The sequence below is a fragment of the Xenopus tropicalis genome, chromosome 7 (assembly GCF_000004195.4).
Source record: "Xenopus tropicalis strain Nigerian chromosome 7, UCB_Xtro_10.0, whole genome shotgun sequence".
Lineage (NCBI taxonomy): Eukaryota > Metazoa > Chordata > Amphibia > Anura > Pipidae > Xenopus > Xenopus tropicalis.
In genome coordinates, this window is record NC_030683.2 from 8,709,149 (window position 1) to 8,736,776 (window position 27,628).

General features: G+C 41.2%; 2 protein-coding genes across 3 annotated transcripts in view; both read left to right on the plus strand.

Moving 5' to 3' along the window:
- ovos2 overlaps nucleotides 1–12,221 on the plus strand; it is a 41,318-nt gene extending 29,097 nt beyond the window's left edge. For both annotated transcript variants that reach the window (XM_004919362.4, XM_002941625.5), the window contains exons 25-37: nucleotides 1,160–1,336; nucleotides 1,831–1,912; nucleotides 3,116–3,269; nucleotides 4,036–4,110; nucleotides 4,959–5,121; nucleotides 5,297–5,517; nucleotides 5,767–5,982; nucleotides 6,286–6,410; nucleotides 8,178–8,268; nucleotides 8,831–8,899; nucleotides 9,162–9,264; nucleotides 9,707–9,755; nucleotides 11,966–12,221. In XM_004919362.4, coding sequence (XP_004919419.2) covers nucleotides 1,160–1,336; nucleotides 1,831–1,912; nucleotides 3,116–3,269; nucleotides 4,036–4,110; nucleotides 4,959–5,121; nucleotides 5,297–5,517; nucleotides 5,767–5,982; nucleotides 6,286–6,410; nucleotides 8,178–8,268; nucleotides 8,831–8,899; nucleotides 9,162–9,264; nucleotides 9,707–9,744 — 1,514 coding nt within the window. In that variant the 3' untranslated portion in view covers nucleotides 9,745–9,755; nucleotides 11,966–12,221. The remainder of the gene's footprint in view (nucleotides 1–1,159; nucleotides 1,337–1,830; nucleotides 1,913–3,115; nucleotides 3,270–4,035; nucleotides 4,111–4,958; nucleotides 5,122–5,296; nucleotides 5,518–5,766; nucleotides 5,983–6,285; nucleotides 6,411–8,177; nucleotides 8,269–8,830; nucleotides 8,900–9,161; nucleotides 9,265–9,706; nucleotides 9,756–11,965) is intronic.
- An 11,896-nt stretch (nucleotides 12,222–24,117) lies between these two features.
- On the plus strand, nucleotides 24,118–26,609 carry LOC108644865 (ovostatin homolog). Its single transcript, XM_018089792.2, has 3 exons — nucleotides 24,118–24,298; nucleotides 25,123–25,306; nucleotides 26,403–26,609. Exons 1-3 carry the CDS (start codon nucleotides 24,204–24,206, stop codon nucleotides 26,607–26,609), a joined length of 486 nt encoding a protein of 161 aa, XP_017945281.2. The 5' UTR covers nucleotides 24,118–24,203.
- Nucleotides 26,610–27,628: the final 1,019 nt, after the last annotated feature.

Below are 27,628 nucleotides of genomic sequence, written 5' to 3' on the forward strand. Positions count from 1 at the left end.
CAGGAGAAGTTTGTCTTTCAAATATGCCTTTGTTAGAAAATTTTTATGATATTTTTTTTTGTCAAATCCACATTTGATCATGCGTCCAAGTTTACGTTTTAGAAAAAAAAAAAAAATGTCATAAAAAGTTCCAAATTTCACAATGCACTGACAAAAGGTATTTGGCTTTTGAGTGAAAACTACATTGCACCTAGAAACCTGAAGGTCTGTAGTTTCTAAAGATACCAAACATGAGGGGATATTTTAGATTTACATATAAGTTATGCTGCATTAACTGTTACAAGCGCTTTTCTGCTTTGTTCTGGTGTGATATTGTACTAAGTATTGCCTTAGTTTGGGGGTTACTTCTGGACAGGAACTGTGGGGTACCACCACATATTTGGTATCGTTGGACTTGGGAGTATCAGGGCTTTTACAAACAATAAAAAAAAGTGAGTAAAATTAACTTTTCTATGGAAAAAAACCTCAAAATATACAGAAATTTTTCATAATTTTATTTTTTTTTTACATATTTCACCCAAAATACACATCATATCTCCAGAAAAGTTATAAAATTTGGTATGTATGTCGAAGCCCAATTAGTGACGAAAAAAACGATATATAATTTCCCTAGTTTCGTGGAGGTTTTCCTACCAAAAAACATTGTTAAAGTGAATGAGTACAAAATGCTTAAAAAACGTCTGGCACTGGGGGGAACCGAAATGACGAATTCGGCTGGCACTTAAAGGGTTAATAGAATAGGTCTCTGATCTGACAGGACTGGGGAGGACAGAATAAAGTGTATAGAAGACGCAGACAAATCTTGCAGTATTTGAGCACTGACTGCCTGCTTGGCATAAAGAGGGCTATTATTTTATGTAGACCATCTATATCACCATGTATATCAAGATCAGGTTTTGGGATTAAGATATAAAGCATGTTAGCACTGATGTTTTGATCTTGACAGTTTAATTGATGCGTTGATTTGTTATTTACAATTTACCATACACACCTGAAAAGCCATCCAACTGCTCCACTTGTGGGCTGATATCCGCTTCCCAGATGTCCATGGGGGAATAATAAACTTGCCAACTGTGGATGTCTGGTAACCTGATCCTTACCAGCAGATTGGGAATGCCATAAATAAAGATCTCAAGATTCTTGATTATATTTTTTACAGGTGATGTTCTAGGTCTACCACTGAGCAATCTACAGAACCTGCTGCAGATGCCCTATGGGTGTGGTGAACAGAACCTTGCTCGTATGGCCCCCATTCCTTACGTGCTGGAATATCTCAACGGCACAAATCAGCTTACGGATGTATTACTCCAGATAGCAATTCAGTACTTAAATGAAGGTAAGCAGGGTGGCTCTACAGTTAAAAACAAAACATGGAAATCTAGAACATCTTACATGATCACAAGCTATAAACACAAGATCCTGTTCGACATATAAACAAACATGGTGCTGGATCTCAATCCTACACAGACCTATACAGGTCTATTTATTGGAACCTCTGGTCATCTCCCTAATCCACAGACCCTTACGGCTGACCCGATCTGCAGGTATCCAACCTGCTGCAGAATTATGCTAGGAACAACATATTCAGTTGTCTTGACTGATGCCATGGCATTAAACTATTAGAGAGATATTTAACCAGAAGGGTTTGTTTGTACTGTGTCTATATTGAAACAATACAGGCTTGTCCAGAGATTCCACCCAGATGCAGAAGATCTAGAATATCTTTAATATAATTGGTAACACGAGAATATTTGGTGCCCATTTCAACAAATTCAAATAGAAATTTGAGAGGAACTTGCTTAACCCTGTTTCCCTCCTTTCATATTAAAGGATATTACCGACAGCTACGATACAAATTGCCATCTGGCGCATATGATGCATTTTGGGGCTCAACTTCACATGGAAGTTCCTGGTAAGGGATTTGTGTAACTAGAACAGCTGAGCAAAAATGAGTATGGGACCTGTTACCTGGGTTCTTTCCGTAACTTGGATCTCCATACCTTTTTAAATTATTTTTTAGTAGACATTAAATAAACCCAATAGGGCTGTTCTGCCCCCAATAAGGGGTAATTATATCTTAGTTGGGATCAAGTACAGGTACTGTTTTATTATTACAGAGAAAGGGGAATCATTTAACCATTAAATAAACCCAATAGGGCTGTTCTGCCCCCAATAAGGGGTAATTATATCTTAGTTGGGATCAAGTACAGGTACTGTTTTATTATTACAGAGAAAGGGGAATCATTTAACCATTAAATAAACCCAATAGGGCTGTTCTGCCCCCAATAAGGGGTAATTATATCTTAGTTGGGATCAAGTACAGGTATTGTTTTATTATTACAGAGAAAAGGGAATCATTTAACCATTAAATAAACCCAATAGGGCTGTTCTGCCCCCAATAAGGGGTAATTATATCTTAGTTGGGATCAAATACAGGTACTGTTTTATTATTACAGAGAAAAGGGAATCATTTAACCATGAAATAAACCCAATAGGGCTGTTCTGCCCCCAATAAGGGGTAATTATATCTTAGTTGGGATCAAGTACAGGTACTGTTTTATTATTACAGAGAAAAGGGAATCATTTAACCATTAAATAAACCCAATAGGGCTGTTCTGCCCCAATAAGGGGTAATTATATCTTAGTTGGGATCAAGTACAGGTACTGTTTTATTATTACAGAGAAAAGGGAATCATTTAACCATTAAATAAACCCAATAGGACTGTTCTGCCCCCAATAAGGGGTAATTATATCTTAGTTGGGATCAAGTACAGGTACTGTTTTATTATTACAGAGAAAAGGGAATCATTTAACCATGAAATAAACCCAATAGGGCTGTTCTGCCCCAATAAGGGGTAATTATATCTTAGGTGGGATCAAGTACAGGTACCTTTTTATTATGGAGAAAAAGGAAATGTATTTTTTAAAAATCTGAATTATTTCATTAAAGTGTATGGGATATGGCCTTCCATAACTTTCTGGATAATGGGTTTCTGGAAAATGGGCCTTATACCTGTAGTTAAAATGTGAAACATGAAGGCCCTTCTGGTTCCATTTGAACACCATATTTTACTAAGAAGTTATTTAAAGAGTAATTTCAGAAAATAACTTTCAGGCTATCGGCATACACCTTCAAAACATTTGAAAAAGCCAAGAAATATATTTATATTGATGAGAAAATCCAGCAACAGACCTTGATTTCCCTGCAAACGTCCCAGAAGCTGGAGAACGGCTGCTTTAAGCTCCAGGGAAACCTGTTTATGGGGCAGGTGAGTGTTGGGCACGTGGGTCTTAAATGGGTCTCAGTTTGGTGACAGCAGTGTAAATACCCCAAGGTAAATACCCCAGGGCAAAGGTTTGATTGGCTGAACTGTTGGCAGCTACTAAGGTTTTTTAAGAAGTTCAAATTTATGTTTTGTTTTTTGTAATTCGTATGATTTTTTTCAAAAAACCCCACAAACCTTCAAAATTTATAAAACTTTGTGGCTTTTTTAGACTAACAAAAAAAGCTCGCCGGGTTTAAGCTGCCAAGAACCATTGGGTCCTATGGAGGCATTTAATACTCAGATTTTGAGTATTTTTATTTTTAAAAAAGCAGAAAAAAATAGGATATTCCGTGACAGCCTGTCACTGACACACATTCAAGGGGAAGTTAAACACATTGATTTCTTTTTCACACACGTTCAAGGGGAGCTTAAACACATTATTGCTGTAGGATTTCCTGACTGGAACATATAGAAGACCCATGAACGTCTGTTTAAATTTCAAGATTTTTTGTTTTTAAGAAACCGCAATATATTGTAGAAACTTTTGTAAAACTGTTGCCAGAATTCAAACATTTCAAATACATCATTGACTAATTTTTATATTTTTTTAATCAAAACTCGCAGGTCGATTTTTTTGCACATAATAGTTTAGTGGCCATTTAGCTGCTAAATTCAGACTATAACTGTAACCGCCCGTTTGTAGTTGGTTGAACTACAGATATTTCCTACTTCCTGGTGTTATAACAATGTTTCTCTGCACGTTACCCAGTGTGGGCAGGAAAGGGATCTCTGCTTCACAGCCTACCTCGCCATTGCTCTTCTGGAGTCCAACTACAGCTCTGGGGTAAGTCCGCACCAAAATGTGTAGCTCTCACTGCTAAACCTTATAGGGGTTGTTCATCTTGAAATTAACTTTTACTATGATGTAGAAAGTGCTATTCTGAGACCATTTGCAATTGGTCTTCCTTTTTTATTTGTGTTTTTTGTATTTAGCTTTTTTGTTCAGCAGCTCTGCAGTTTGGAATTTAGACGGCTATCGGGTTGCTAGGGTCCAATATACCCTAACAGTGGTTTAGGAATATAAATAGAGGAGGGACTAAATAGAAAGATAAGGAATTAAAAAGTAACAATAACAATAAAACTGGAGCAATAGGGTTTTGGTTGGAAAAGCTGGAAAGAGTCGGAAGAAGGCAAATTAAAAAGACTAAATTGAAAACTTGCTTAGAATAGACCATTCTATAACATACTGAAAGTTAACCAGAACCCCTTTAAAGTGGTGGTTCACCTTTTAAGATAACTTTTAGTATGTTAAAGAAGTTTAGTTAGTATATCTTTGTTTTATTTTTCACTGCTGCCTGGCTGCCAAGGTAAACAAGACCCCAGCAACCAGATAGCTGCTGAAGTTCCAAAATGGAGAGCTGCTAGATAAAGTTAATAACTGAAAAACTACAGAATTAAGATGAAGACCAATTGCAAATTGTCTGAATGTCAATCTCATTGTCTACATCATACTAAATTTCATAATTTCACTAATTTCAAAGTGAACAACCTCTTTTAATAGCAGTTTGTGTGTGTGTGTGGGTTACATAGCATTCTACATAGAGCACTCAGACTGAATGATATAGATTCTCATTATAGACAATAGCGACAGAGAAGCATCTGTGTAGAATTAACTCTTTGCTTTTCATGTAGATGACCTTGTTGGATGATGCCCTGAGATGCTTGGAGGCTGCCATCGTCAATGCTTCCACCCTTCCCTTCAAAGCCTATTCGTTGTATGTCTTCACATTGGCTAAAAACTGGGAAATACGAAACCCTCTGCTTAATGAACTGAAAGCAAAGGCCATCTCTGAGCGTGGGTACTGTTTTAGATAAATTCTCTTTACAGGATCATGTATGCTGGTGTGTAGGTTGGCGTACATCGGTACTGTAGGTATCGGCAGCCACTTGGCATGATCATTTATGATTGCTAAAATGGTCACTAGCTTATCCGCAGTGTAACCCAACACAACCTCTACTGTCCCATTCAGGAGGCACCTTGCACTGGGAACGTGACGGTAGGCCTGGACCAGAAGGGGTTCCTTTGTTTTACCCCAATAATGCACCAGCAGAGGTGGAAATCACGGCCTACATGTTGCTCAGCATTGCAAAAGGCCCCAGTCTTACCCACGATGACTTGACCTACATGGCTGAGATATCAGTTTGGCTCATCCAGCAGCAGAATTCATATGGAGGATTCAGATCTACTCAGGTAATGGCCATGTTGGTGTTGGTCTATTTATTTCAATGCTGGTAGAGTTATGAGAAGTTTGCATGTTCCCAGGATATTCTCTTCTCTTCACCACCATTGACCAGCACTTGTTCACTAATCATCTGTAGGGGGGCATAACCTATTATGTGCACAATGCTTTGAATCTTGGCCAAATGTCACCATCCTTCAACAATAATGACTAAATATAGAAAGTGAGACTGAAGATCCTACAACTTGTCTTCACTGCAGGACACAGTCATGGCCTTGCAAGCCCTTGCTTTCTACGCTCAACTGATATTTAAACCTAATGCTCATCACAATGTGGTGCTGAGAAATGAATTTGGAGATGTTGGACAACTAACCCTGAGAGAGAACAACAGACTTGTTGTACAAACACAAGCGCTACCCAAGGCCTCTGGGAACTATAGCATTAGTGTCAATGGGACAGGATGCTGCTTGGTACAGGTAACAATATTAACTCCAGTTCTCCAGTTGCTAGTGTAGCCCTGTAGGGTAAGTGTTACATTGGAAAAATAATTTTTTGCTGCTTTAATTACAGTATTTTTTAGAATAATCTGGTAAGGGATGGTTGATACACACGTCTGTACATAAGAGACAATGCAGCTCAGATGAGAGTAGCAGATAAGTATTAATAGAACTACTGTAATCATATTTTGGCTTTCACAGTGCCTTAGGATTATAGTGTAAATAATACATTATGTAACATGTTTGTCTTATCTTAAATATCTGTGACTTGGCCTTTCCCAGAGCACCATCCGATACAACATCCCAGTGCCCAAAGAAAACTCTGCCTTCTATGTCGTTGCTGATTCTGCGTCTGAGAACTGTCTCAATGGAGTGGCTTATACTATAACCATCACACTCTCTGTTAGGTACTGGGCTGTCATTCTGTTTGATTTTTCTCTAAATGTATTATAAAAATCAAAGTATTCATCATAGAGAGCTCGCCTTTCACTGGAAGAGTAATAGACTGTGTAGGCCTTTGCTGGGCGAAACCCTGGTAGAATGTTAATGTAAATCAGTAACCCTCTGCTACTCCCCCCTCTAGAACAGGCTGAAATAGAAGCCCTTCGCTTTCCCATGTTGTGCGTAAGAGAAATGAACCATTGCAGAGAAAGTATCGAAAAAATGACACCATTGTTTTATAATGACAAAATGGTCTCTGCAAGTGGAATATATCCAGTTATATATGTGTGTGTGTGTGTGTATAGAAGCCCCAATATGCCACACACACACACACTCTCTCTCACTCAATATATACACAGCATACATAGGTAGGGCACTCACGATACAGAAAGAAATTTTGCCTGGGTGCAGTCCACACAGGTATACACAGGAACTCGAACAGACGGGCCACTCCACACAGGACTTATAAATTATAGAGATTTATTCACAAATTATAACAAAAGACTGACGTTTCGGCTGGTATCCCAGCCTTTCTCTCTATTCTCTGTCCACGCTTGTCTTAATGTCATTATTGTTTATTTAACATTGATTAATATTTTGTTTAAATGTGCGATTGCAATCCACCTGCCTCTAGGTTACTATATATAAATGGCCATAGCAACCTTGAAACCCCTAGTGTAATAGTGAGTGGCCTTTTCCAGCAATACAACTACTGACCACTCCAATGCCTCCTTACAGGAGCGATTGAGGCTACACTGATTTATCGAATGATAGCGATCGTCACACCGATTTATCTAGAGTCAGTATCACGGGCCATTTGTGTAACATATTCTGGTAATATTTTTGAACTTCTGGTAACAGTTTTGAACTTCTTGACATTGTATGATGTTATGGTCGCTGTTCTTGCCTACACACTGACTTTTTACGTATGGACACGCACATCGCTGCAGGATGGCTTAGCGATACGGTTTGTTTGGTGCATATCATTGTATAAGTTGTTGTACACTCTGTGTAGGAGACATGGTTACAATTTTATTTTATGTATATTTGGTTTCTTTTTTGTGTATTATTTGAGGTTTTGTAGTACACTTGTCTGGCAGTTTACACGTCCCATTCACGTCATGATTTTTGTTTCCCGCCATTTGTTGTATTTAGGTTTGTCCCACTATCAGTTTTGTAACTTTGAGAAAGGCTGGGATACCAGCCGAAACGTCAGTCTCTTGTTATAATTTGTGAATAAATCTCTATAATTTGCTTAAGTCCTGTGTGGAGCGGCCCGTCTGTTTGAGTTCCTGTGTATGTGTATATATAATATATTTATATTGATATTTTGTATATTATTTTCACTGTTGCTCAGTGTATTGCTATGCCTTTTTTATCTTGTCCCTTTTTTATTTTTTCTTGTGTCCTTTGATCACTATACGTTCTTTATCTCTGATTTGTTTATAACGGTTACTATCACTGGGTTTGGCGCCTTTTTCTACACAGGGGGTATTTATTGGGGGTGGATGCACACAGTCTTTTGGTTTGTCCCTGAGGAAGAGCACAGTTGGTGCAAGAAAAGTCGGATCTTTTTCATTAAATACTTTCTTTTTGCAAAATCCCTGTGTGTGCGGCTCTCTGTTTCTTATATATATTCCTTTTAACTCCATCAACACCAGTTTCATATCCTTTGCCGATTGTCTATTTTTTAACTTTTTGCTATTCTATCTGTTACCCAATCTCTTCTTCAGCTATCAGGGTTTAAGGAATGAAACCAACATGGTGATTATTGATATAAAGATGCTGTCAGGATACCAAGCAGACTACTTCTCATTGAGACAGGTAGGGAGGCCTTCTGTAAGTTTAACATGCTGGGATGCTGTATGTGTATGTATATGTGTATATACACACAGTGAACTAAATTGCCTGAGGTTCTCACTAAATATCAGTTATTATACTGGAGTGTATTCACTCACTGTATTCAGAGTGTCCTGAATATCACTAATACTCATTTCATTTTTGGTTGTTATAACTGATATATTTTTATTTTTTTTCTGTATATGACTTGTTGTGAGAAATACTGTAAATGGCAGTTACTGAGCCACTGAAACACCATTATTGTGGTACTTCCCCGGTATTCCAGTTACAACAATTGACTCGGTGTTCTAGTTTAACTCCCCTACTTGGTAGAGAGGAAGGTGTTATATACAGATACAGAGGCAGCATAGTGTTATTGGGACAGTAGTGTACAGGGCATGGTGGTGTCAGTTCCAACATGGCTGAACTGCTTTGTATATTCACTCTGGTCTCCCCTTGCAAATGATTCTGACTGCAGGAGAATGTGCAGTGCGGTTGTTGTTACCGTAGGAATTGACGCAGTTGAATTTGTTCTATTCTTTTCTAGCTAGAAAACTCTAAGCAGGTCTCCAGAACAGAAGAGCAGAACAACCACATATTTCTGTACCTCAGCTCTGTAAGTCTCCTCACTTCCTGTCAGCTGATCTCTGAGGGAGCACATAGCCCTTCACAAAATGGTGGATAAAGGGAAAGGATGTAAAAGGGCAATATTTACTGATATATATATTCCAGTTTGGCGATTCTTTATTAGAATACTTAACATAATATAAACTGTCTGTTGGTTACGTATTCATCCTGGGGGAATAGTCTGTTATGCTGAACTCCTGGGATTGTCTAGTTTGATGCTTATATTGTGGGCTATTTCTGTTCCCCCATAGGTGCCCCAGAAGCCTATCCAGCTCTCATTTAAAATGCTCCTTGGCAGCAGGGTGCTGAATGTGAAGAGTGGCTCAGTGTACGTCTATGATTACTATGAAACAGGTAATGCACACTGTGTATATGTGGATTTGAGGCCTTATAAAGACTGACTATAAGAACGGTGTGGGATAATTGCCCCAGTTCCGTTTCTCCTTTACAGCTCTTGGGGCAGAAAGCAAGTGGAGCCCCTGCTGACATATTTTGTCTTCCTTTCCTGACTGGTATAAGGGGAATGGAGCATTTGCAAGAATTGAAGTCCCTATAGGGCCCTAGTAACTCCCCCTATGCCTAGTACATTCTAAATGGGATATTTACATTTATTGTTACCCCTAAGGGATTATTAACATTATCAAAAATGAAATCAGTTGGGGAATCGCATTTCTGCTTTTAAGGAAAAATCTTATCCAAAGGGGGAATTGTATAGTATTAGTAATGAAACCTGAAACCTTGGTAACTAATAGTGACTCCCTCCCTCATAATCGGCTTTAACCATTTTTCTTTCCAGGGGAAAATGGCTTTGCCTCATACAGTCGCCCTTGCTGAACACGGATAACGTATGTACAGCTCTTTTTTCTAGCCCTTTGCTGGTAGAACAAAACATTTCATTGGTTGCCATGGTTTATTGCCCAGGTGCAGATAAGCCCCATTGCCTCCTCTTATCATAATTCCATGTCTTCTTTGCTTCCTTTCCTTTTATTCTTTTCCTTATTTGCTCACATTATTTCAGCTTTATTCTTTCCATAATTCTTAACTCTTGTCCAGTTCTTTTCATAGTTACATAGTTACATAGGGTTGAAAAAAGACCAGAGTCCATCAAGTTCAACCCATCCAAGTAAACCCAGCACTCACAACCTATACTTACCAATCTATACACTCACATACATAAACTATATATACAACCACTAGTACTAACTGTAGATATTAGTATCACAATAGCCTTGGATACTATGCTTGTTCAAGAACTCATCCAGGCCCCTCTTATAGGCATTAACAGAATCTGCCATTACCCAATCTCTAGGAAGGGCATTCCCCAACCTCACTGCCCTCACCGTGAAAAACCACCTACGCTGCTTCAAATGGAAGCTCCATTCCTCTAATCTAAAGGGGGGGCCTCTGGTGCGCTGATTGTTTTTATGGGAAAAAAGAACATCCCCCAACTGCCTATAATCCCCTCTAATGTACTTGTACAGAGTAATCATGTCCCCTCGCAAGCGCCTCTTTTCCAAAGAGAACAACCCCAACCCTGACAGTCTCACCTCATAGTTTAACCCTTCCATCCCCTTAACCAGTTTAGTTGCAGTCTCTGCACTCTCTCCAGCTCATTAATATCCTTCTTAAGGACTGGAGCCCAAAACTGCCCCCCATACTCAAGGTGAGGCCTTACCAGGGGCCTATAAAGGGGCAAAATTATGTTTTCATCCCTTGAAACAATGTTTTGTTTTTTTTTATACAAGACAGCACTTTATTTGCTTTAGTAGCCACAGAATGACACTGCCTGGAATTAGACAACTTGTTATCTACAAAAACCCCTAGATCCTTCTCCATTAAGGAAACCCCCAACACACTACCATTCAGTAGATAGTTTGTGTTTATATTATTTCTACCAAAGTGCATAACTTTGCACTTGTCCACATTGAACCTCATTTTCCAGTTTGCTGCCCAGTTATCTAATGTTGTCAAATCGCTCTGCAAAGCGGCAGCATCCTGCATGGAACTTATAGTTTTGCACAATTTAGTGTCATCAGCAAAAATAGAAACAGTACTGTCTATGCCCACCTCCAGGTCATTAATAAACAAGTTAAAAAGCAAAGGCCCAAGGACTGACCCCTGCGGTACCCACTAACCACACTGGTCCAATTAGAAAATGTTCCATTTACAACCACTCTTTGTACTCTATCCTTCAGCCAGTTCTCTATCCAATTACAAATATTATGTTCTAGGCCAATATTCCTCAATTTGATCATTAACCTTCTGTGAGGTACTGTATCAAACGCTTTAGCAAAGTCCAAGTAGATCCCATCCACTGCCATTCCAGCATCAAGGTTCCTACTCACCTCCTCATAAAAGGCGACTAAATTAGTCTGGCAAGATCTGTTACGCATAAAACCATGCTGGCACAAACTATAATAATAAGGGATAGGGTACTTGAATACATTGCAGTTCACAATACTATTGTATTGTGAACTGCAATGTATTCAAGTACCCTATCCCTTATTACCCCTTCCAAAAGCTTTCCTACTACTGATGTCAGACTAACAGGCCTATAGTTTTTAGGCTGAGAACGGGATCCCTTTTTAAATAACGGCACCACATTAGCAATCCGCGACCTCCTGAAGTTGAAAATGAAATTGCCGCAGTACAGACATGGGGCAAATGAATGTGTAAACAGGATGGGGCCAATAAATGACTGGGCTGATCAAGAGCTTTCCTGGTTCCTTGGTATGACAGTCCATCCTTGCACCTTATGAATAATTCAGAGCAGAGAAAGGACATTAAAGAAAACTAAATGTAATATAAGATCTATCTCATGGAAATAAGATATATAAAATTGGATTTTTCCCAGGATTCCTTTACTGAGCAGGGCTTTTCTCTCTAATTTTGGTTCTTCTCTGTTCTAAATGATACATTTTAGTCAAGTTATTTAACTCCCAATGCATGAATAAACAATTCTAAAACAGAGTGACCTGATTGAGACCATATACTGTATAGAGAGTTGGGCACTGGGTTCCCTTCCTTTTTAATCTGCTTTTTTTCTTGGTTACAGATTGTTTTCTAGAACCCACTGCAATGCTCTGCAACTGGAGCTTGAACTCAGGAACCGCTGGAATGGACTTCAATCTGCCTAAATGTGGTGCTGGTATTAAATAAATGACAGTGGGTGGGAATGGAAGTAGAGCTTACACAGACTGGGGCTGGCACACATCTGTTCTCTTATAAATCTCTCTAGCTCTTTATCAATCTGAACAACATTACACTATAAAATGTTCTGTTTTAATAAATGGGACCTATTTTGCAGTTGAGCCGCCTCTTGTATTTGTCTTGAATAAGATCAAAGTTGGAACATGGGTTGGAGAGATCCTATGAAGCCTTTTAAATGAAGGGGTAGGGGCAGGTAGTGGAATTATTGTTGCTTCCTGCAGCTGGACTAGGGATCAGTAACTGTCCTGGGCAAAAAACACTGGCCAATTGCCACATGGTGTGATTGAGTGGTTGGTAGCATGGTAAAGAGAGGTTGAAGGGGAGCACTTATTTAAGAAATTAGATCTATGACCCAAGATAACACCTGGAACCCATTCAAACATCCTCCACTGCTTGTTACAGGACCCATGATGTACATCATTGCATCTGGATATCTTGCAAGAGTAATAAAGTGGAAATGGGTGGAGATCAGTGCTACTGCACAAGTCTATTGCTAGTGGGTATTTTTGGGTTAGAGTGGTTCTTATTAGGAGGAATGGTACTTTATTTTACAGCTGCCTGAAATCCCTGTTAGTGTGCAGCAATCATCCTTGGACACTACTGGTCAGCAATGGCAAGTTCTTATTATGACCTTGTGGCCTGGGCGTTTTGGCAACATCCCATAGATATATAATACAAATGCGGCTCTAAATTTCATACTATCGGTCACCTGGTATTTTCTACCTCAATAAAACAAATTTACAAGAAAATTCATTTGGAGCCTTTGATAATAAAATATAACTTTTAATTTCATTAAGTTAAAAAAGATCATCACTATCTTATTAAATAGTTGGATCGACCAAAAACTGCAGAAAAATCAATGATTACTTAAAAAAAACAATTCATTTTAAAGAGTGCAGATAATTACAGTAATTTCACATGATTTGTTTCCCTTTCCTTTCAAAAATGGGACAGTTCATTAATGATATACAAACTAGTAGCGCCACTCAGCAGCGCTTGTGCTTAATTCATTATTGTATTTACAGCCATTCATAATTAGAGCGGTAATAATTAATTCATTGAATCTTAATAGGTCAGGTGGTTTGTCAAAGGGTGGGAAGTATTAACAGGCAGATAGTATATTATTAAGCTCACAAATCAACACACCTTACACAGCCTGGTTCCTGTCCCCAAATTCGCTGCCCTACAGCTTTCTCCCACCCCCAGGCTGTGCACCCAAACAAAATCAAGGAGGGAGGAATACAGATTAAAGGTATAAATACAGCGGGGAATCGGAGTGTCACAAGTGCAGACACAACCAATATCATATATATGTGTTCTTAGGCTCCACGTGGTGTATATTTCATTAAAAAGATTGTGCTTATTAAATCAAATCTCGAGGGAACTCCACACTCGAGCTCCATTTACAGCGCACAATTCAGCATCTCAGTACAAATAATCACGTTCAGCCTTAAGGTCCCCATACACGGTAAGATCCGCTCGCTTGGCGAGATCGCCAAGCGAGCGGATCTTCCTCCAATATCCCCACCTATGGGTGGGCGATATCGGGGAGCTTGAAGTTAAAAAATAAATAAATAAATAATCCGAACATTTGGCCCTGGGGCCAAACGACCGGATTATGTAGGCGGCAATGGGCCAGTCAGTTCGGGGACCGCATCAACGAGCCGATGCGGCCCCCGATCCGACTGAATCTTTTAACCTGGCCGATCGATATCTGGCCAATTTCAGGCCAGATATCGGTCGGCCAGCCCGCTCGTTTCTGCCCCTACACGGCAGATAAGCTGCCGATGTCTGTCCAAGGGACCCATATCGGCCCGTGTATGGGGACCTTTAGACCCACTTCCCACCACAACCCCCGCCTAATATTCACATTCCGTTTGCTCTCCCTAATGGCTGGCAACACTCAGCGCGCCTAGTTTGACGTCACTAAGCGGCGCACATACAAGTTTCCCTAAACGCTCCTTCTCCCATGACCCGCCCAACGCGTTTCGTCACTAACATGTGACTTCATCAGGGGCTATCATTGGCTCTCTTCCTTCCTCAAGGTGTTTATATAGTGCATTCATTAACAAAGTAAACACCCACTAAAAACGTCTTATGGTGTTGCCTTGGTAACTCTAAGGGGAATTAACCATTAAATAAACCCAATAGGGCTGTTCTGCCCCCAATAAGGGGTAATTATATCTTAGTTGGGATCAAGTACAGGTACTGTTTTATTATTACAGAGAAAAAGGAAATCCGTTTTAAAATTCTGAATTATTTGATTAAAATGGAGTCTATGGGAGACGGGCTTTCCGTAATTCGGAGCTTTCTGGATAATGGGTTTCCAGATAAGGGATCCCATACCTGTACTTGATAGATAGGGGTTATAGTGAGCATTCAAGGCTATTGTGGCTTCCCACCATCCCAAATACAAATTCGCATAACTTGGCGCTAGTGATGGGCGGAATGTTTCGCCAGGCATGGATTTGCGGCGAATTTCCGCGTTTCGCCATTGGCAGATTGTTTCGCGAAACGGGACCGCCGTGGAAAAATTCTCCGCACGTCCAAAAATTGACGCCCGCATCAAAATAATAGTCGTGCGACAAAAGAATAGCCGCGGGCGACAATTTTTTTTTGACGTGCAGCATTTTCGCTGTTTCGGTAATTTTCCGCCATTTTGCAAATCTTTTCAAAGATTCGCGAATTTTCCGGCGAAGTGAAATGGGACAGATTCGCTCATCACTACTTGGCGCACATGCACTTCCCATTGCCGTGCCTTTTATCTGGTGAAAGATTTTTTTTATCAAAAAGAAAGTAATTATGTGTTAGCACAAGTTGTAATAGTCTCACCAGGAAGGCCACTCGTTGATCATTATATTTCATATTCAGAAAATACTTTATAGCCTGGAGTCCTTTTTTATGAGGTATACTGGTGTTGCCTCAACATCTATGCTCACCAGATGACAGTCACTATTAATTTTTATATCTTCTAACTTCAGAAGGATATCTTTGGTGTCTTTCAGATATGAGGGTAGATCAAGTACTAAGGGGGCCAACCAGGAATCCAGATATTTACTTCCATTCTCTGTGAGAGAGTCATTCCCCGACACTATGGGGCGCCCTCCCAATCGCGTTGCTTGTTTGTGAACTTTTGGGAGGCAATAAAAAGTAGGGATCGTGGGGTGTAAATTTAGCAGATATCCATATTCGCGGTTCGATATAATCCTTTCCTATCTCCCTTCTTCAATTAACATTTTTAAGGTATCTAAATATTCAGCCGTAGGGTCCGACCTTAAGATCTCATAACTTTTAGAATCATTTAACAGGTCATAAAGCATTTCCTTATAATCTGCCTTCTCCATTATCACAATATTTCCCCCTTTATCAGCCTGTTTAATTTCAATATACTTACACTCGCTCAATTCCTCCAAATCCCTCATTAGATTAGGGGACAGATTTCCCATCCCCTTAAGGTGGCCATACACGGGCCGACTATAGCTGCCGATATCGGTCCCTTGGACCGATTCGGCAGCTATAGTCAAGCGAGCTATAGCGGATCTGCTCGTGTATGGCCACCTTTATTCCTCTTATCTAACCTCTCAATTTCTAAAGTAACCAGTTTTACAAAAATATCTATATGAGGGTATGCACTGATATTAGGGGTAAATACGCTCTGTTTTTTACTCATCCTATTTTCAGGTATCGCCTCTATACCCATTGACAGATCCTCTAAAATGCGTAAAGTAGGTAGATCATCCCCAGTCAATCCCATCTTTCTTAATTCCCTTTCTTCTTTGTTTTTGAAATATTTGTGTAGAGCCAATTTCCTAGCAAAAAGATTTATATCTTGTATGCACTCAAATTTATTCAAACTATTATCAGGTACAAAATGTAATCCCTTTTCAAGGAGTTCTATATGATCTCTATTAAGGGGAAAAGAAGAGAGGTTCAACACCTGTAACTTTAGGCCTGGATCTACTAACCATTCTTTCTGCCCCTTGAGCGTCGATAGCCCCAAGTGGCGCGGTCTCTCAACCTTATTCAAGTCTTTCCCTTGTCCCTCCTCCAAGGGACTTTCTAAAAAAGAAACCTCCTTTCTCTTCTGTTTTCTATCAACACCTTCCCATAGATGACTTACGTTATTAAGACGGCTGAGAAGCCCCTGAATGTGGCGGAAGAATAAAGCATGAGTTTAACTCTTTACACTCAAGTTGAACCTACACATCAGGATGGTACGGAATCAAAATGTGGTGTTTTGCTTAGGGCAAGAATGTTGCTTAAAAAGTAAATGTATCCTTATTACAGTACTTTTACAAGTTGCATTAGTTTTATACTAGTAAAATCCACCTTTTACATACACCCTTCAATAGATACAGTATGCCACTAAAAAATATCTAAATTAAATAAATGTCAAATATCAACACGGTACTCACGAAGGATTTCATGGGAGTCTCGGGCATCTATGGAACACTTCAGGGAGTTTTGCATTCTCTACTCACATTCCTGTATGGAATTTTTATTCACCCCCATACATGATCTAAAATAAGAGTGGGGATTACCCTTACCACTACTCCTCCCTCAGGGAATAGCCAACCTGCAGGTAGGTTCCTCCTCCCCTTTTCTCAGGCAATTAAGCAGGTACAGTAAGACACAAATACCCAGTTACTATACCCATACAACAGGCCAAGTTATGGAGTTACAGATATAAATGAGCAGGAGCCTAGAGAAGTGATTCAGGCACTTCCCATTTATGGCAGATAAGTAGGTTCCGTTCTCTCTCTCTCCAGTCTTTCGATGATGATGCCAAGTTACGGTATATACTCAAGTATAAGCCGACCCGAATATAAGCCGAGGTACCTAATTTTACCTAAGTAAACTGGAAAAACTTATTGACTCGAGTATAAGCCTAGGGTGGGAAATGCAGCAGCTACTGCTAAGTTTTAATAATCAAAATAAATACCAATAAAATTACATTAATTGAGGCATCGGTGGGGTATATGTTTTTCAATATTTATTTCAAAGAAAAACAGTAAACTAGCTCTGTAAGCGGAGAAGAGGGTCAACAAAAACAATATGAGTACTACCCCATGCACATTGGCAAACTGGCAGCAGACCCAGTCCCGGAGGGATGTAAGGGGGAATAAGTATTGCTAGTGGGAGCCTAGGCCAGGGCACTGGAGGGTCTGGTTGCGGGGGGCCTAATTTGCACACAAAGGACAGAGGGTGCTAGTCTGGAGGGACGCATGGCACCCAACTCAAGTATAAGCCGAGGGTGACTTTTTTCACCACATTTTGGGTGCTGAAAAACTAGTCTTATACTCGAGTATATACAGTACCTTACCATGTTGAGGTAAACCCCATATGGTGGTACTAACTACCCTCAAAGGTTGAAACCTCCCTGCTTGGTTACATTTCTTTGAAAAGTTATCTCCTGACCTAAGCGTTGTCCCACAGGCTGTAGCTTTGATAGGGAAAGATTTCCACGACCCAAACCCATTTTTTAAAGGCATAAGACCACCATTAAAGGGATGTGTGAAGCTACAACTGAATGGAAGTAAGCCTTTGTGTAACCAAAGTTTAGTTGCACATTAAAAGTCTACTTATTGTCACTACTGAAGGGTAGTTTTATAGTGGACCAAGCATAACTGTGCCATTTATAACTTACTGTTATATTCTATATGTAATAGAAACAGAAAGGGCAAACATTGCATGGTAGGTATTGATGAAATCCTGAAATAATTCTGATGGAAGCTACATTCAGAGCTAATAATGTGTATATTATTACAATATCCATAGTCTGTTAGGTAATGCCCTGGGGGAGGAAGGCTGTCTGCTCTGGGATGTAAGTGCGGATAAAATAGGACCCGGGATAGAGGCCAATCATTCCTCTCAGTCTGGCTCCACAGGGAAAGATGGAGAGTTCTGCCAGTGAGTGATCATCAATGCCACTTGGGGGCCTGGAGTTTCTACTGTGACATCTACTTCTCTCAGGAAGAGACTTTAGTGGAAGACAAGGGGTATAACTACTACATGTGTGGGGCTGTTTGGACATTACTAGATATGTGGGGCCCATTTTGAATCTCCGTCCATACAATGTTACTCCGATTTGCCTGCTACGTACTGCCAGTGCTACTGATTCACCTACAGAGATGACAGACTGCGGCACACAGAGATTTTATAAGACCTTCCACAGAGTAGATGTTAAGAACAGTGCTCTATTTGGCAATTGCACCCTGGCATGCAAGGATTAAAATACAATGAATGTTATAAACATATACTCCCATGTGCTTTATACAACATTCCTTTATCTAAGGTACAGTGGGAAATGCAATAACCAATGCAAAGTTTTGGAGCATTGTTTAAAAGGGAATCATTTAAACATGAAATAAACCCAATGGAATTGTTCTGCCCCAATAAGGGGTAATTATATCTTAGTTGGGATCAAGTACAGATACTGTTTTATTATTACAGAGAAAAGGGAATCATTTAACCATTAAATAAACCCAATAGGGCTGTTCTGCCCCCAATAAGGGGTAATTATATCTTAGTTGGGATCAAGTACAGGTACTGTTTTATTATTACAGAGAAAAGGGAATCATTTAACCATTAAATAAACCCAATAGGGCTGTTCTGCCCCCAATAAGGGGTAATTATATCTTAGTTGGGATCAAGTACAGGTACTGTTTTATTATTACAGAGAAAAGGGAATCATTTAACCATTAAATAAACCCAATAGGGCTGTTCTGCCCCAATAAGGGGTAATTATATCTTAGTTGGGATCAAGTACAGGTACTGTTTTATTATTACAGAGAAAAGGGAATCATTTAACCATTAAATAAACCCAATAGGGCTGTTCTGCCCCAATAAGGGGTAATTATATCTTAGTTGGGATCAAGTACAGGTACTGTTTTATTATTACAGAGAAAAGGGAATCATTTAACCATTAAATAAACCCAATAGGGCTGTTCTGCCCCAATAAGGGGTAATTATATCTTAGTTGGGATCAAGTACAGGTACTTTTTTATTATTACAGAGAAAAGGGAACCTGTAATACCTGTAATAGTATTGTAGTTAGATAAATGCAATATCTATTGGGTTGCTTCTGTTTCAGTACTGCTACAAATCTAAAGTTGTGTTAATAAAGAAGCAATATGCATATTTAACCATTGCATATCTAAGGATGAGAGGCGTGTGACGTTGGACGCCATTGGAACGACCGCGCAGTAAGGAGCGGTGTCGAGAGAGGCTACCCACTTGTAATAGAGTCAGTTCCCGGCCAGGATGATTCTTAGTATTAAGAAATCAGTGATATTCGCTCATTGGGGTTTTCTCCATTCCACTGCACTAGCTTTCTGCTTATATTTATATGAGAACGCAAAATCTATCAAAACCCCTACTAAATAATTTAGTATTTGGGCCAAATAGCAAGGCAGCGTATGGTCTAAAGTGGTTTCAAATTGCGTGAGATTCATAAGATAGTGGATATTAACCTGTAAATTGATTTTATTTTATGCTAAATGTGCTTGGTTTAATGCTAATTTTAACTCATAAGGAAGTCTATTTTTCTATTTGATCAAATTTTAACCTGTATGTTTCTCTGGTATTGTCTATAAGTTATGAGTTTTTTTCCTTTTTTTTTCTCTGTACTATGAGTAAATAAAAATCACTTATTGTGGCATGTGAAGTTGTGTAAGGGAGAAACAACTCTAATTAGCCAACTACAGGATGAGATCCACTTTTGTGCACTCCATAGACAGACATACATGTGCCATCGGGTCCCCTATCTGACCAGTCATGGGTCAAAAGCTGTAAGTTCTCTTTGGCTTCTTGCCCCAAGCTTTCCTGAAGTGTTCAAATCTCTTTACACAGAACCTGATAGAGGCACAACTTCATGGAGACCAAAAAGACCAAGCAGCAATCTCCTGTATAAACCCATACAGCTTGTCATAAGCATATGATGGAACCAAGCACATTGCAGCTATAAACTCTTAGGGGCCCATTCATTAAAGCACAATTTTTTTCTTTCAGAAAAAAACATTTTATTTCTTATTTTTAGAACTTTTCATAATGACCACAATAATATTGTTACAATTGCACGACTTTCATTGGGACGCCCACCACCACCCTTTCCCTATCCCTATTCCAATATTTTTGTTTGTATAAAATCAATAAAGAAAATCTTTCAAAAAAAATTGCGCAACTTTTTTAGTGGTTTTCATTAACTTCCACGAAAATGTCCATTGAGTCCTATGGGAGACTTTCCTTGGGCCGGGTTGGAGCTGCAGAGTGCCATTGAGCCCTATGGGAGACTTTCCTTGGGCCGGGTTGGAGCTGCAGAGTGCCATTGAGCCCTATGGGAGACTTTCCTTGGGCCGGGTTGGAGCTGCAGAGTGCCATTGAGCCCTATGGGAGACTTTCCTTGGGCCGGGTTGGAGCTGCAGAGTGCCATTGAGCCCTATGGGAGACTTTCCTTGGGCCGGGTTGGAGCTGCAGAGTGCCATTGAGGGTTGGAGCTGCAGTGCCATTGAGCCTATGGGAGACTTTCCTTGGGCCGGGTTGGAGCTGCAGAGTGCCATTGAGCCCTATGGGAGACTTTCCTTGGGCCGGGTTGGAGCTGCAGAGTGCCATTGAGCCCTATGGGAGACTTTCCTTGGGCGGGTTGGAGCTGCAGAGTGCCATTGAGCCCTATGGGAGACTTTCCTTGGGCCGGGTTGGAGCTGCAGAGTGCCATTGAGCCCTATGGGAGACTTTCCTTGGGCCGGGTTGGAGCTGCAGAGTGCCATTGAGCCCTATGGGAGACCTTTCCTTGGGCCGGGTTGGAGCTGCAGAGTGCCATTGAGCCCTATGGGAGACTTTCCTTGGCCGGGTTGGAGCTGCAGAGTGCCATTGAGCCCTATGGGAGACTTTCCTTGGGCCGGGTTGGAGCTGCAGAGTGCCATTGAGCCCTATGGGAGACTTTCCTTGGCCGGGTTGGAGCCTGCAGAGTGCCATTGAGCCCTATGGGAGGCTTCCTTGGGCCCGGGTTGGAGCTGCAGAGTGCCATTGAGCCCTATGGGAGACTTTCCTTGGGCCGGGTTGGAGCTGCAGAGTGCCATTGAGCCCTATGGGAGACTTTCCTTGGGCCGGGTTGGAGCTGCAGAGTGCCATTGAGCCCTATGGGAGACTTTCCTTGGGCCGGGTTGGAGCTGCAGAGTGCCATTGAGCCCTATGGGAGACTTTCCTTGGGCCGGGTTGGAGCTGCAGAGTGCCATTGAGCCCTATGGGAGACTTTCCTTGGGCCGGGTTGGAGCTGCAGAGTGCCATTGAGCCCTATGGGAGACTTTCCTTGGGCCGGGTTGGAGCTGCAGAGTGCCATTGAGCCCTATGGGAGACTTTCCTTGGGCCGGGTTGGAGCTGCAGAGTGCCATTGAGCCCTATGGGAGACTTTCCTTGGGCCGGGTTGGAGCTGCAGAGTGCCATTGAGCCCTATGGGAGACTTTCCTTGGGCCGGGTTGGAGCTGCAGAGTGCCATTGAGCCCTATGGAGACTTTCCTTGGGCCGGTTGGAGCTGCAGAGTGCCATTGAGCCTATGGGAGACTTTCCTTGGGCCGGTTGGAGCTGCAGAGTGCCATTGAGCCCTATGGGAGACTTTCCTTGGGCCGGGTTGGAGCTGCAGAGTGCCATTGAGCCCTATGGGAGACTTTCCTTGGCTGGGTTGAGCTGCAGAGTGCCATTGAGCCCTATGGGAGACTTTCCTTGGGCCGGGTTGGAGCTGCAGAGTGCCATTGAGCCCTATGGAAGACTTTCCTTGGGCCGGGTTGGAGCTGCAGAGTGCCATTGAGCCTATGGGAGACTTTCCTTGGGCGGGTTGGAGCTGCAGAGTGCCATTGAGCCCTATGGGAGACTTTCCTTGGGCCGGGTTGGAGCTGCAGAGTGCCATTGAGCCCTATGGGAGACTTTCCTTGGGCCGGGTTGGAGCTGCAGAGTGCCATTGAGCCCTATGGGAGCTTTCCTTGGGCCGGGTTGGAGCTGCAGAGTGCCATTGAGCCCTATGGGAGACTTTCCTTGGGCCGGGTTGGAGCTGCAGAGTGCCATTGAGCCCTATGGGAGACTTTCCTTGGGCGCGGGTTGGAGCTGCTAGAGTGCCATTGAGCCCTATGGGAGACTTTCCTTGGGCCGGGTTGGAGCTGCAGAGTGCCATTGAGCCCTATGGGAGGCTTCCAAAATCATGCACTGAAGTTTCAAAGCCAGTAAGGTTTTTGTGCCGTTTACGATCGTTTGGATCCAAAAATTTTGTGACTTTCGGATCGCAACTACAATATTTTCGTACGACCAAGAAAAGAATTTTTGTGCAATTTTCACACATCAGAAATTATCATCATTTTTCCTATCGTGCTTTTAACCAGCGAAAAATCGTGCTCTCATGAATGGGAAGCAGTTCCCATTTGCAAGCCGTGAAAAAAGTATTTTGTTCTTCTTCAAGGAAAAAAAAACCCTGGATATTGTGCTATGGAAAGATTTGATTTGAGTTTATTTGCAGGTGATAAACATGCCTGATGCTTACACAAACAACAAGAAAGCAAGTAGAACTGCATAAGGTTATGTTTATACACAGTGTACCTTGCAATTAAACTCTTAAGCAGTCCCTGGGCAAAGAGATTGCTAAATAAGTATTACTAGAGGTTTGTTTCAGAGGGAACCAAGCATAACTGTGCCATTTATAACATTGATAAAATCCCCAAATGATTCTGATGGAAGCTTCCTTAAGAGCTAATAATGTGTATGTTATTACAATATCCATAGTCTGTTAGGTAATGCCCTGGGGGAGGAAGACTGTCTGCCCTGGGATGTAAGTGCGGATAAAATAGGACCGGGATAGAGGCCAATCATTCCTCTCAGTCTGGCTCCACAGGGAAAGATGGTGAGTTCTGCTGGTGAGTGATCACCTGATTTTGGGGTCCTGGAGCTTCTACTATGAAATCTGTTCCCCTCAGATGGCCACAAGGACAAGACTGAATGACTTCCCTGGAAGACCGTGTGTGTAACCAGTAAGTGTAAATATGTGCTCTTTGTGTGGGGCTGTTAGGACATTACTAGATATGCCAGGGCCTATTTTGACTCCATGAATGGTTGCTCCCATTTGCCTGGTACCTTCTCCTATAGATGTGAATGAGACAAGGGCTGCAGCACACAGAGACATATAGGACCCCCAGAGTTTATACCCTCTACAGAGCAGCTATAAAGGACAGAGCTCCCTTTGGCCAATGCAAAGACTGAAATACAATGAATGCCATGAAAATATGCACCCAAGTGCTTTTCACAACTGGTCGGGCATTTGGATAAATAGATGTGTGTGTCTCCAACCCAACGCCAGACTGGGAGAGATGACTCCATAATGCCCGATGGGTCTGTGGTTTAAGTGATTCACTCTTGGTTTGTTCTGGGTGTTGCTATCTTTAGCTTCAACTGGACCTTTGTGGTTATGGAACTTTGCATTTTACATCTTCTTCCTCACCTGCCTTTATAGGGGATACTGGGGGATTTCTTGTGTCCCTTTATGTAGAACTTTATAAGTGAGTGTCTTTTGTCAATAGTGGAGAGTTTCTTCTGACAAGGAACTTACTTGTTGAAATGTGAAGCTCCAGAGCAAACCAGGAAGAAAATGTTAATGGATAAATTCCGACCATGTGACGTTACCCTGGAAGATGCAATTGTACGCACCGGACCCAACGTTGAAACCGTGTTATCATTTAGGTAATTATGGCTTTCAGGGTGGGGGATTATGGGAGACGTGAACTTCCCAAGTAGATGAAAATTGCATTGTGGGGAAACAAAACTGTTATATAAAATTATATGTATTTACTCCAGTAATAACATTTAAAAATGAAATGTAAAAACGCCATGTGTGGCCTTGCCCTTAAGCTTTGTAACAGGTAAAGTATCTCATTACCTAATCCAAATAAAGGCCAGTAGGCTTCTAGCCTCATTTTGCCAGGACACTGACATTCAAAATGTTTTTTGTTCCTGACTGTCTTATCTGAAATCCAAACCCAATGCAGTCATAATGTCTCCTCCCATTCGCAAGGCGTATAAAGACCTACCCCAGGTAGTTGTGCCAGGAGATGCAGAAGGTTCCTGAGATGGGAACAATGTTCCTGAGAAGGTTTCTGTGCTGGGTTTCCATTCTGGGTCTCATCGGTGGTGTGGCCGCCAAGCCGTAAGTGATAGATAAATGCAGTGGTGTAGGGAGAACAAGTTCAGCCCCCCAACAACAACAAAAGTTCCCCACCTAACCATGGGGAAAATAATCTGTTTGCCCAGAATGCTGTAACTGCACCTTCTTCGGTACTGCACATTGCACATTGCACAGGAACAGTTCTTGGCAACTTATGGCAAGATCAGTGCAAGTAGTAGACAGTATTTAGGCAACATAAGAGCAACATGGCGATGGGGTACAGTATTCACACATCTACAATGCAGATTGTTAGACACTGACAAGCCTAATTAACATTATGGTTCTGATGGGCAAACTGTGAATCTTGGCTGTGATAACTGTATGAGGTATTGGGGATAAAGGGCAGCCAACAGTTCTGCACACTTTCCAGTATGTGTATGTATGTGTCTGGACAATCCTGGCTGATATTTAGATACTATCCATATCAACTGGTTTGTCATTGAAGCAGCTTTGAAAATTCTATTTGTTGATGAACCAAGTCGACAAGTAATTGTTCCATCAGCAGATAAGGGAACTGCTTTCCACTATTCTGATCATTCAGGCTATTAGTCCTAATAGATTTGATGATAGAAAGGCTACCGCACCATGTATGGACAATTATATGATATCTGTCTGTTTGGTCACAGGCCAGTCATTTGGATTCTGTCCAGCACCGGTGCCTGTGTATAGCCACCATAAAGTGCCAGAACTTACAATAGTCCTGAGGGTCATGAAGTATTTTGTGTTGTTTGACCTTCCCAGACAAACTGAAACTCCTCTGGGAATAATCTCATGACAATGCCAGCTAACGGATCTTTGGTTTGCAGGCAGTATGCATTCTCTGTCCCCTTTGTGCTGACCCCAGGAGAGAACACTATAGCATGCATGAACTTTCTGGACCTTGACGAACCCTTGCACCTCCATGTTTATTTGGCAATTAATGGAACAAACCACACTGTGTTTACTGATGAAATCCCGGCCAGAGACACCTTCCGGTGCAAAGAATTCCAGGTTGGTGATGTGTCCCAGTGGGGGTGAGAGGGAGGGAGTCAGAAGGGAATTGTAACAGAATTATCTCCAGTGGATAGAATAAAGCCAGATTACATATAAGTATGTTGAGTGTGATTTATATCTGAGGAACATCGTTCAACTCAAACCCAAATTACATTCCCCCAGGGCAGCAAAGGGCAGTTCTATTAACTCATGCATAGCAATATCTTTAGGAAGCGCTCATCTTTGTACAGTTTGGGAAGGTAGTTAAATCCATAAATCATATCCTCTCTATAAGCCAACTTCTCTAGGTATCCATAGACTGAAGCCACTCGGGCTCCTTTGTTCTATGCCAAAGCCCAGTCCAGCTTACAATGTTTATATTCTTTAGGTCTATGGCATAAAATAAGCGGCTCCCAATTGGTCCCCAGCTGGCACATAGGGAGCATTAACCATGGGGAAAGGCGTTTTGACCTCCATTGTTTTTCCTGAGAGAATCTGGTGGTCAAAATATGTTATGGCTTGCTTGTCTTGGGTGTAAGGTGGTAATGGTGATTTATGGTGGGATTTTGTTCCTTGCTCAGGTCTTTTCCTGCAAGGCCTGTACCCTCCCTTTGTTTGATATCATCACTAAGTACTGTGAGCTAACTCGGCTAAATAATTGTGCACAAGAGTAATATGTTATTTAAACCTATGGGCCGAAAGCCAAAACCTGATCTAAAGCTTTATTTATATCCCCATGTTTTGTAACAAAATGAGTTAAGGGGGTCTGTTATAATGGTTAAACATTTAGCAGAGCTTTGCTTTCCTTAGGAAGTCCCATTTACACCTTCACATATGTTTATAATTTACCTCTGACCTGGGCACCTTCCTATGGTATATATATTAAGTAGTCGGAGCTGTATACAAGGGAACCAATCAGAATATCCCACGTTACCATCTATTCAATGAGTTTTAAAAAATGGTCATTTGCAACTTTGTTGGTATTGTATTGCTGATCCACACAATTGTGTGTAATGAATCTTCTCTGGCAGAATTTCTTGGTCTCAGCTTTTGTTTATACGGGTGTTGAAATATATTATATATGTAATTATGAGTAAAGCAATATCTTATATAGGTGCCTGATGTGGAGATTAATGAATATTCTGAGCCTCCTGTCATTACAATGGTGGCTACAGGCCAAGAGCTTGTCATTGTGAAACATCGGACCGTGGCCTTCAACAGGAACAATAACATTTACCTTGTACAACTGGACACACCCATACACAGGCCTGGGCACAAAGGTACATGGCTTCTAATTATGATAGAGACAGTAAAACAATAACATGGAACCTGCTACAAATGATGTTTCCATTGATGTCCCTCACTGAAACATGTAACTATCTCTTCTGCTTCATCTTCTCAAACTTGAAGTCCCTTTAGAACTACACGGGACAACTCCAGGCAGCACTGTAGCAAATGTAATACATATTTCATTTACACAACAATTGTTTCTTTTCTGTATCTGGTGAGGTTTGTAGCCTGATCTTTTGGGGCACTCTCTGCCATGAAGAGGAACCCAACTGAATTCTGTACCGTTTCTGAAATCATTAACTTACTCTTCAATATCTCCCTCTGGGCAACCTGTATCTCTTCATTCTTTCTTCGTGCAGACGTAGGGGTCAGATTTTGATTGAAAGGTAGGTCTATTGTATCGTTAGGCGGTCTTCTTTTTCCAAGAAGATGTGTTAGATGTAAATAAGACTCCTGCACAAACAAAATGACTCCAGCATCTATCCTTCATGTAGATCAGTGATCCCTAACCAGGAACATGTTACTCACCACCCCTTGGATGTTGCTCCCAGTGGCCTCAAAGTAGGTGCTGATTTTTACATTTCTGTCTTGGAGGCAAGTTTTGGAAGCACAGAGATACAGTTTTACCCCAAGCAGAGCCTCCTGCCCAAATAGCCAATCACAGCCCTTATTTGGCACCGCTAAAGAACCTTTTTCATGCTTGTGTGGCCCCCCCCAACACTTTTTACATCTGTGTGTGGCTCACAAGTAATTGGGGATCCCTGATGTAGAGGGACAGGATGTCAGTCAGTGACGATTATTTTGAAAGATTGAGCTCTAATACGTCTTCTAGGCAAAGGGTGCAACCACCCAAATGATGTATTAGACCTAACTGTCAATCAAAACCTGACTCCACCTCCTGCATGAAGAGAGAATGAAGAGAGACAGATGATGAGAGGGGGACAGTGAAAAGTAACTTGATTATTTCCGAAATAACAGAATTTTTTAACGTTATGTATGGCTCTGTAATCAGAAATAGAAAAACAAATGATAGACACAAAAGGAACAAGT

Coding starts and splice junctions, on each gene's coding strand:
- LOC108644865 (XM_018089792.2), top strand. CDS start 24,204: ATGCAGAAGGTTCCTGAGATGGGAACAATGTTCCTGAGAAGGTTTCTG. Junction 24,299..25,122: donor GGTGGTGTGGCCGCCAAGCC/GTAAGTGATAGA, acceptor TTTGGTTTGCAG/GCAGTATGCATTCTCTGTCC. Junction 25,307..26,402: donor TCCGGTGCAAAGAATTCCAG/GTTGGTGATGTG, acceptor TATCTTATATAG/GTGCCTGATGTGGAGATTAA.